The sequence below is a fragment of the Haliotis asinina genome, chromosome 3 (genome assembly GCF_037392515.1).
Source record: "Haliotis asinina isolate JCU_RB_2024 chromosome 3, JCU_Hal_asi_v2, whole genome shotgun sequence".
In the NCBI taxonomy this organism is placed as follows: domain Eukaryota; kingdom Metazoa; phylum Mollusca; class Gastropoda; order Lepetellida; family Haliotidae; genus Haliotis; species Haliotis asinina.
Window position 1 is genome coordinate 46483335 of NC_090282.1, and position 12046 is coordinate 46495380.

General features: G+C 38.3%; 1 protein-coding gene across 2 annotated transcripts in view; it reads left to right on the forward strand.

The window, feature by feature from the left end:
- LOC137278122 (sacsin-like) overlaps positions 1–12046 on the forward strand; it is a 48648-nt gene that overhangs the window by 30893 nt on the left and 5709 nt on the right. For both annotated transcript variants that reach the window (XM_067810263.1, XM_067810262.1), the window contains exon 8: positions 5404–5692. In XM_067810263.1, the coding sequence (XP_067666364.1) occupies positions 5404–5691 (288 nt within the window). In that variant the 3' untranslated portion in view covers position 5692. The remainder of the gene's footprint in view (positions 1–5403; positions 5693–12046) is intronic.

The window sequence follows — 12046 nt, forward strand, 5'->3', positions numbered from 1 at the left end:
TACTACAATAATTCTGTTTTCACTTGTTTTCTGTTTTCACTTGTTCATGTTTAGCTAAACCTCCACCTCTTCGAAAAACAACAATGTTGGTTTTATCGAGGTTAACCTTTAGACTGAGGTGCTCCATAAAATCATGTAATATGTTCAGTTGGTTTTGTAATCCATGGATAGTATCTAAGATAAGTACAACGTCGTCTGCAAACATGAGTTATAGAATATCTAGCTAATCAGGGAAAAGTTGTATGCCAAATTTACCATACTTTGATAGCTCATCTGACAGTTCACTTATGAAGAGAGAAAACAATACTGGGCTAAGAACGCAGCCTTGTTTTAGACCTACTAGACAATCAAAATAATTGGGAGTGTTCATTATTACATCTAGCACAAGCCTTTACAGAGTGATATATACTAAGAATTGAATTCAACATTTTTCCTCCCATGCCAGTTTTACATAAACATTTCCATAGTTTTGATCGATCAACAGAATCAAAGGCTTTCTTGAAGTCTATAAAAGCTACATATAATTTCTTCTTCTTCTTAAGGAGACACTTTTCTATAATTCCATTTAAGATAAAAATATGGTCTGTGGTTTAATATCCCTGTCTAAACCCTACCTGGCTCTCTGGTGTCTTGTCTCTTATATTAGACCAATTCGTAGTACGAATATTCAAGATAGTTTGCTCAACACACATAGGAGGGATATTCCTCTATAGTTGTCTGGGTTACTTTGAATACCCTTTTTATGAAGAGGTACAATAACAGCTTTACACCAGGCGTCTGGAAAAAGACTCTTGTCAAAGAGCATATTGAACAATTTCACAAGGAAAGGCATGATAATATTTTCAGAAGATTTTAGCAGTTCCACTATTACTCCATCGTGCCCAGCCGCTTTATCCCTTTTTAGGTGATTGAGACATGAGCTTATTTCACACTCAGTGATAGGAATGTCTAGAATGCATTGATCAACTTCATCTAAGAAAATAGTTTCATCAATATTAAAATCTTGATTGCAAGATACATCTTCGTTCGGTTTCAGATCACAATATAAGTTCTTGAAATGATGGTATAAGATTGGTTTATCGATAGGACAACTTGAACTTTTAGTAGAGATGCTTCAAAGTTCCCTCCAGAATACAGATGGGTTGTTGATTGATGAATATAGTTTGAAGCTCTTTTTACGTTGATACAGATATTTAGCCTTTCTACATTCATTCATATATCTGTTACGCAATGTACAGTAGTGTTGTTTACTGGTAGGTAACTTGGTACCTCTATAGCATCAAAGTTCACGTCTTACCTCGCATTTCGCATATCGACAATTATTATTATAAAATGTCTGGTTATTTAGCTTGTTGGGTTTTTTCTAAGCACTTCAGCAGCATTTAGAAGGTTTCTGACAAATGAATTCAAAGACAACTCTATATCGAGGCTTATCAGTTCTGTCAAGGAATTTACAGATGGTTGTTGAGCATGAAGTAAATCTAGGAAATTTCTGGCAAGTTTATTGTTCCATTTGTATCCAGAAAATGGCTCATCATTACATTGATCATCGGTATCTACAGGACTGGCATGTTTACAGCTCAACATCAAACTAACTGGTAAATGTTTTGATTCGATTCTTGAGTGCCCGAGAACATATTTACAAAATGTATGAATATTTACAGAAGCTATGAAATAGTCTATAACACTACACCCAGTTTCTGAAATATATGTATAACTACCATCTTTATCACCAGCAGTTCTACCATTGCATATATACAGGTGGTGCTTAAAACAAACATCCAACAACTTTCGCACAAACATATTTACAGTTCAGTCACTAGAGTTCCTGTGATCTATGGGGACACTCTGCTCCTCCGGGAACGCTGCTCTGTCCACACCTGGCTCATCAACAGTCTCAGGGAGGTTGTTGCCACACCCAACATGTGCATTTAAGTCCCCGCATATTATTGTCTCAAAGCTGTTGTCTCAAAGCTGTGTGTTATGTGTTAACCACTGGTCGAGAGCCAGAGGGAGGAACATACATCCCTATTAAGAGAATATCTTTATCCCCTTCTACAAGGGATTTATTTATCCTAATGCCAACCGCATTGTCTATATTCAAGTTTTCATGTTGGCAGTGATTAGCTATTGACGTGTGTACAAACGTATAAACACCGCCTGATAATCTACCAGCACTAGCTAGTCTATGTGCTTTAGTAGCATAAACATTATATGCCGAGAGTTGCGGGATGTCACTAATTCTCTCAAGGAACATCTCTACAATACACATTATGTGGAATTTTACGAGGAACTGAATGCATTCGGGATCATGTATTTTAGATGTTAAGTCATCTGCATTCCATACATGTATTGAAAGGTCACCAACATCATAAGAAATATCATCACCTGTTGTATTTGGTGAGTCAACACTGGCCCGGCCACTTCCCTATTCGTCATCCATAGCCTGCGAGGAGGGGATACCACGTGACCCTGTAGTGCCCGAGGGATAGGGTACCATTTCCTGCGTTGTGCCAGTCTGTGTAGCAGGTGTGCGCAGAGGTGCCAATGGAACCCTGGTCCTCCTGTTGTCACTGGGGGCTCAACTGGTATTGGTGGACTTCATGTGGAGTTGACCGTTCTTGTAGTACCCAATTAAGCCTCTTTTTCTCACGTCTGCCAATGTCTCTCATTGAAGTTTTGTTAGATTGTTTGCAATACCTATGTTAGACTTCCTGAACTCTTCCCGGTGCCGCAATGCTTCGATCTTGTCGTCTGTGCATGCAAACTTCGCAATGAGGGGATGCGGCATGGTTTGATGGTCTCTCCTGGACCCAATATGATATGACCAGTACAATGTCACTATGCTCCCAAGTCTTTGTTTGGACATGCCTTGTGAGTAAGTCAACAGTTTTGTTCTTGCTGTTGTCGGTTACGATTCATTTTCACTCTCGTTCACGCCATAAAAGACAACATTGTCCCTTCGACTGAAAGATTCAAGTTTATCTATATAGTTGTCATGCGACTCTAGTTTATCCTCTAGTTTCCAATTAAGCTCATCTACAACACTGTATATAATAGATTGTTCCTGTGATAATCTATCGATATCTTTGCAGTATATCCATCACAGTATGTTCTAGTGTGGAGCATTTGTCTGATAGGTCACTCAGTTGGGATTTCCATGTTGATATTTCGGCAATAATGATCTGTTTGAACTCTTTTACCTCATTCATGATGTCACACCTAACAGAGTTTAAATCTTTCATAGTTACATGGGCTGGACCTGGATTACTTTCAACGTCATTTGACAGAGTAATCTGGAATTGAGTGACACTAGCAGATGTTATCCTGTCTCTTAGTGAGTTCATATCGCAAATGGTGTGCTTCACTACCCAGGGTATAAGGTGTGACGTCATCTATGTAAACACAATTGCTTGCAGGCGAGTATATCAAAGTGTTTGCTAGGGAATCAGGAGCTGTTGAGTGTAGACACCTGGTGGCATGTGGCTTACAGAAGTAGGTGTAGAGTGAGAAGTAACATGCATGCCGATGTCCGAAGCAGGGATGTCTGAGGCCGATGTAAGAGGTGTGTAGTTCATGTCAATGGCAACATGGCCTACCTGTCTCCAGCTGGGTGGGTGCACAAAACCACTAATCCTGGCCCGGTAGCTCTGTAGATCGATCATTTTTTGGTCCCCGTCACTGCTTTATAGTCTATGATTTTTCATCCGTTGGTAGTTACACCTATTGGCGGTCTCAAATGTACTGTCTCAATAATGTTTGTAATTATTGACCAGCTCCAATCTATGTGCTACACTCCCAAGGCAATGACACCTGTATATATTCTGTTTGGAAAAATTGAAAATGCCAGTCTGTATTTCTTTATGTTTTCCACATTCAGTGCAATTATGATGTATATGTCGTAAGTTCACAGTGGTGTGATGTATTTCTAAACCTCAGATAAGGTGACAACTACATCAAGATGAGTTCCTTTTTATTGTACAAATTTTATACTCAGAGATAAAAATTGTTGTGACATGGAATATTTTCATTAGTTATCTTATGAATAAATTTTTTGATTTAAAACAGTGCAAGAATGTGTGGAAAAGTTGTTCATGTGTCTGGTACCTGACACAGTGATGTAACTGATCAATCTTGGTGGTTATGCCAGCAAAACGATCAAGTTATAGATTATGTCTGTGTGTCTACAATCTGGTTGTCAATTCTAACACCAGAACAAGTCAGTCATCTTCAACCCCCGTTTTAGCACTATCGAAACAATATTCAGATACATCACAAAGATAAGTGCACTTCAGTTTTGAACTCTGTGGAAAAGTCCCTTTACTAAGATTTCATCTGCTCATTGCAGGGAGTGAAAATTTGATTAAGACAACGTGCATTCACCATTTTAGACACATTATTTAATCACCAATTGCAGAGTTTTGAGTAATTTAAATCTCAATTTTTCTAACTGTGAGAATTTGAAAAAATATATGATTGTGATCACTGGTGTTTTTGTTGTTGTTTGATCAAATCACCAATAATTGTTATCAACGATCGTTGTCGACCATATCATCACTAGGAATGCTAAGGAAAATGTACATACAGTGGAAGCTGCCAAAACTGGCATCTGTTCAATCCGGCAAGTTGTCAACATTGGCATAAAATCTCAGTCCCATCCGTGGCTTGTACATTTATCATCAGCTCTACAATCCAGCACATTGTCTACACCAGATTAATTCTTAAGTCCAAATGAGTGCCGGTTTAGACAGCTTCCACTATAAATAAACACCGAAGTGAGCTTTTAGCCTGTTGAAAAGAGTTGTATCAAAAGCATGTTACACATGTTGCCTGTGTTAGGTCTGTAACATCACCTATAGTTTAAAATCAGCTTTCTTATACAAATCCCTGTAACCAATAACTTATGTCTTGATGAAATCAAGGGAATCATGTCAGGTGTGAAAACAAACACAGCACTCGGGTCAAAATGTAAACCAAGCCAATTTCAAATATTAAGTGTGTATAATTTTCTCATATTGGGAGCAGTCCATTATTCTCTCATTGCATAGCTTGCTCATGCGTTTTCGAACATGCATGGGGAGATTATTGTAGTAAAAACTAAGGAAGCAAGAAAGATATAATCCATTGATTTGCTACATTCAGCACGATACATTATAGTTAGGCATAAGATTTCAGCGCTTATACATGTATTAGCTTTCTACATTCAGTGTGATAAAATGGCAGAAATATTTCCATGCATTGATATTAACTGGTACAAAAACTCACAAAAAAGGAATTTGTAATTTTATCCTGTATGCTTCACCCTTAATAAACATTTTTTAATATTTTGAATTTTGGGATGTTGTTGCATGATGATCTTTCACATTAACGCTTTCAAACCAGTTTACATTTGTTTGTCGACAGGCTGCTGAAAAGGCCATCAAGTCCATGTTATACAATAAAGACTCCAGAGAAGCTGATGCGATGAGGACCCATGATTTATCCAGCCTATCTAGTGGTTTAGGTAACCCTTCCCTGACACGCCTGGCCTTCCAGCTACAGTCTGTTATACAGGACTTCAATCGCCTGCGCTACCCTGACAGACTTGCCTACCCTAGGATACCAGCTGATGTGTACACACGGGCTGATGCCTCACAAGCATGTGAGCTTGCAGGCAGCATTGTGCGTCTAGTAGAACAGTCAATACACTAAGGTGAGCACTGGAAGCTGTAAATATCAGTGTCACGTCAAAGACTGACACTGATGTGATTATAGACCATGTGGTATACAAAGACTGACGCAGATGTGATTATAGACCATGTGGTATACAAAGACTGACACGGATGTGAATATAGACCATGTGGTATACAAAGACTGACACAGATGTGAATATAGACCATGTGGTATACAAAGACTGACACGGATGTGATAATAGACCATGTAGTATACAAAGACTGACACGGATGTGATTGTAGACCATGTAGTATACAAAGACTGACACGGATGTGATTATAGACCATGTAGTATACAAAGACTGACACAGATGTGATTGTAGACCATGTAGTACACAAAGACTGACATGGATGTGATTGTAGACCATGTAGTACACAAAGACTGACACAGATGTGAATATAGACCATGTAGTATACAAAGACTGACAGGTATGTGATTATAGACCATGTAGTACACAAACATTGACACGGATGTGATTATAGACCATGTAGTACACAAAGACTGACACGGATGTGATTATAGACCATGTAGTACACAAAGACTGACATGGATGTGATTATAGACCATGTAGTACACAAAGACTGACACGGATGTGATTATAGACCATGTAGTATACAAAGACTGACACAGATGTGATTATAGACCATGTGGTATACAAAGACTGACACGGATGTGATTATAGACCATGTGGTATACAAAGACTGACATGGATGTGATTATAGACCATGTAGTACACAAAGACTGACAGGTATGTGATTATAGACTATATAGTATACAAAGACTGACACGGATGTGATTATAGACCATGTAGTATACAAACATTGACACAGATGTGATTATAGACCATGTGGTATACAAACACTGACACGGATGTGATTATAGACCATGTAGTATACAAACATTGACACAGATGTGAATATAGACCATGTGGTATACAAATACTGACACAGATGTGAATATAGACCATGTGGTATACAAAGACTGACACGGATGTGATTATAGACCATGTAGTATACAAAGACTGACACGGATGTGATTATAGACCATGTAGTATACAAAGACTGACACAGATGTGACTATAGACCATGTAGTATACAAAGACTGACACAGATGTGAATATAGACCATGTAGTACACAAAGACTGACACAGATGTGAATATAGACCATGTGGTATACAAAGACTGACACGGATGTGATTATAGACCATGTAGTATACAAAGACTGACACGGATGTGATTATAGACCATGTAGTATACAAATACTGACACAGATGTGATTATAGACCATGTAGTATGCAAAGACTGACACAGATGTGATTATAGACCATGTAGTATACAAAGACTGACACGGATGTGATTATAGACCATGTAGTATACAAACACAGGTGTGATTATAGACCATGTGGTATACAAAGACTGACACGGATGTGAATATAGACCATGTGGTATACAAAGACTGACACAGATGTGAATATAGACCATGTGGTATACAAAGACTGACACGGATGTGATAATAGACCATGTAGTATACAAAGACTGACACGGATGTGATTGTAGACCATGTAGTATACAAAGACTGACACGGATGTGATTATAGACCATGTAGTATACAAAGACTGACACAGATGTGATTGTAGACCATGTAGTACACAAAGACTGACATGGATGTGATTGTAGACCATGTAGTACACAAAGACTGACACAGATGTGAATATAGACCATGTAGTATACAAAGACTGACAGGTATGTGATTATAGACCATGTAGTACACAAACATTGACACGGATGTGATTATAGACCATGTAGTACACAAAGACTGACACGGATGTGATTATAGACCATGTAGTACACAAAGACTGACATGGATGTGATTATAGACCATGTAGTACACAAAGACTGACACGGATGTGATTATAGACCATGTAGTATACAAAGACTGACACAGATGTGATTATAGACCATGTGGTATACAAAGACTGACACGGATGTGATTATAGACCATGTGGTATACAAAGACTGACATGGATGTGATTATAGACCATGTAGTACACAAAGACTGACAGGTATGTGATTATAGACTATATAGTATACAAAGACTGACACGGATGTGATTATAGACCATGTAGTATACAAACATTGACACAGATGTGATTATAGACCATGTGGTATACAAACACTGACACGGATGTGATTATAGACCATGTAGTATACAAACATTGACACAGATGTGAATATAGACCATGTGGTATACAAATACTGACACAGATGTGAATATAGACCATGTGGTATACAAAGACTGACACGGATGTGATTATAGACCATGTAGTATACAAAGACTGACACGGATGTGATTATAGACCATGTAGTATACAAAGACTGACACAGATGTGACTATAGACCATGTAGTATACAAAGACTGACACAGATGTGAATATAGACCATGTAGTACACAAAGACTGACACAGATGTGAATATAGACCATGTGGTATACAAAGACTGACACGGATGTGATTATAGACCATGTAGTATACAAAGACTGACACGGATGTGATTATAGACCATGTAGTATACAAATACTGACACAGATGTGATTATAGACCATGTAGTATGCAAAGACTGACACAGATGTGATTATAGACCATGTAGTATACAAAGACTGACACGGATGTGATTATAGACCATGTAGTATACAAATACTGACACAGATGTGATTATAGACCATGTAGTATGCAAAGACTGACACAGATGTGATTATAGACCATGTAGTATACAAAGACTGACACGGATGTGATTATAGACCATGTAGTACACAAAGACTGACACGGATGTGATTATAGACCATGTAGTATACAAAGACTGAATGATTATAGACCATGTAGTATACAAAGACTGACACGGATGTGATTATAGACCATGTACTATACAAAGACTGACACGGATGTGACTATAAACCATGTAGTATACAAACACAGATGTGATTATAGACCAAGTAGTATACAAACACTGGCACGGATGTGATTATAGACCATGTAGTATACAAATACTGACACGGATGTGATTATAGACTATGTAGTATACAAACACAGATGTGATTATAGACCAAGTAGTATACAAACATTGACACAGATGTGACTATAGACCAAGTAGTATACAAACACTGACACGGATGTGATTATAGACCATGTAGTATACAAACATTGACACAGATGTGATTGTAGACCATGTAGTATACAAACATTGACACAAATGTGATTATAGACCATGTAGTATACAAAGACTGACACAGATGTGATTATAGACCATGTAGTATACAAAGACTGACACGGATGTGATTATAGACCATGTAGTATACAAACACAGTTGTGATTATAGACCATGTAGTATACAAAGACTGACACGGATGTGATTATAGACCATGTAGTATACAAACATTGACACAGATGTGATTATAGACCAAGTAGTATACAAATACTGACACAGATGTGATTATAGACCATGTAGAATTTCAAGAGTGAAAAAAGGTGTGGTCTCAATGACCATGGTCCTGATCTGTTTGTTACACAGTTTGAAATAGGGGCGCTGTGGTATCCTTTGCTTGTCCTGCTGAAGACCTGGATTTGTTTTCCCCAGATTGGTACAATGCGTGAAGCCTCTTTCTGATGTCACCTGTCGTGATATTGCTGGAATATTGCTAAAAGCAGCGTAAAAGTAAACCCAGGGGCATGTTCATTTCAAACTTGGAATCCAAGAGACTCTCAAAGATGTTTGATGTGGTTTATATCAGGACTGCTTGTGGGTAGTGACAGAGAGCATGATGTTTCGATTGTCTTTTTATGCAAATAGACTGTGAGATCCAGTGATTACTCGTTTATCATAATGTGGCATGACAGCAATGTCCAGTACTTTGAGTGTGCCAGGTACTGAAGTTGGACCCAACTTGCAGTTATATGAAACACCACCCACCATCACTGACCCACCACCAAAGGAGTGTGCTTTGTGGATCATCTCCTGGTGTTATGTATCATGGAATAATACTTTATACTAAAATTCATCATCAATTAATACCACTACAAGCGACATATTATGATTCAGATATTAGGAAAATACTCATAATAGTTTCATCATGATCAGTAATAGCATGAGAACACTCCTGTCAAAGGTACTAATCTCACAGACATACTTTTCAAAATGGTATGCAATTTCACAGATGTTCTAGATAAATCCTAGCCAGATGTGTTATGGACTCAACTGTTTCACAAACCTTTCAGTAAGACAAGAGCTATGGCTAGATGGTTTTATTATCTGCTTTAATAAAATAAACTTGTCATCACCTATGTTAGAATAATGTGAAGCAAACACCAACTGATGTCATGAAGACATGGCCCAGAGCAAGCAATCAAGCAACCACTCAGTGTGCCAACAAGACTAGTGTGAGTTGATATAGGATTAGCAAGACTGAGTATTTTCCCTGTGTAGTAATTTAAATGGTTGTTGTAGGACACACCAGTTTGCATTTCATTGGTTATTGTAGGGCACACCCATTTTGTATCATTCAACGAATCATAATCTTTTTATTGTTTCAATTTTAGATGAATAGTCATTAATTCCATTTGATTATCAGTAGGGTTTAGACCACACAGGTAAGCCCTCAGCCCAGAGGGTTGTACTGACTCTCTGTGGCCACCTGATGTTATACCATGCTTGTGAACAAAATTGTGATTAGCTTCTTGTGACTTCCGATTCTTTACTGAATTAATGAATAAGCAGACCAGCATGCCAGTTAGAGAGGGGGTTTCACCGGAACCCACTCTGGGACAGTTGTCATGGTCAGTGTTATCTCCTGGTTTTCTGTCCGTGGATGACCTTCTCACAAGCCAACAAATAACCGTGTGGTTAGTGTTCAAGTTATGTGATCTTACGTGACAGTAACCTCCCATCATGTAAAACTATAGTGTATATATTATGATTATTAATCTTTTACCAGATGTGCTTGGTGTCTTTTAGAACATATGCCTTCTAGCATTGAGATAAAGTTTGGCATGTACATTCCAATATGATAGGGTATCATTGCCTGTTTAGAGCAAAATAATTCAAACTGTTTTGGATTTAGGTGATGCTTAATCAGTGCTATAGTAAGTGTATAGTAAGTTCCAGTCATTGCATGAAACATAGGATTAATGCAAAGACAGTTTACTTCAAACAGCAGTGATCATTAGTAATGATTCTAAGAGTACTATATAATTGTCAAAGTCCTCAGTATTTGTGGCTATTATCATAAAACAAGAATGTTTTGAATTATCAACATGAATCCAAGCACTTTATAGTCAGTTATCAGTGTTTAGTTGTAGGGGTGATAGTTTTCCTCCACCATTGTCCTGCACATGTACCAGGTGTCAGACCTCAATTGACTCCTAAGAATACCCATCCTTGATATCTCCAGGGTATATGTTCCGATAAGTCTCCACTATACCCTGGATGCATCTACGGCTAAGCCTAATAAATTTATTACCTCCCTTGGCTGGCTTTTTATCCAATCAGGTGAGTACGCTGGGAAGTTGAGCGAACCAATCACAACACACTTTCGCTTTTTAAATTATCTAACCAATCAAACTTGGCAACACAAACCATACACAAAATCTCTGAAAGAGGCAGAAGCAGTTCTTGCACATGTGTTTTTTTAATTCTCATTAATGTCTCAATGCGAAGAAACCTTCGCAATTGCAACCACTATCGTTATTGACACTTTCAAGTTCAGTTGTAACGGCGGCTTGGCTGATTGGCCGAATGTGAGAATGCGAGCCAGCAAAGGGAGGTAATAAAGGTTTCGGACAGAGCCGTAGATGCATCCAGGGTATAGTGGAGACTTACCGGAACGTATACTCTGGAGATGTCGAGGATGAAGAATACCTGGCTTCTCGTACATCAGTACCAGATTAGCCTGCGATGGCAGTAGGTTCCAAGATAGAGTAATCTCTTCAAATGGATAAAACCAGAATGCACTAAGTAGTGTAAATGGAACGTAACTTAAAAGGCCTCAATACTTGAAAATCCCACTGAATTACTAATATATTGCCTTCACATAATGTTATTTTAACCAGTGTTGCTACTTGTTAGAATTCCAAATCAATTCCAGATATCATTTCTTATCCTGTTGACACCATCCCCAGCTCTTATGGTGATGCTGCTGCTCTTAGTAAGAGAGTGGATGGGCCTACAGCTGTTTGTTGGGGTGGCCATCACTCAGTAGCTCTTATGGCCCGTACCTTTCAGGACATCTTTATTTGAAGCCATTGAACAAGAGACTATCTTCTAAATGGCATGTTGCCACCAGATTC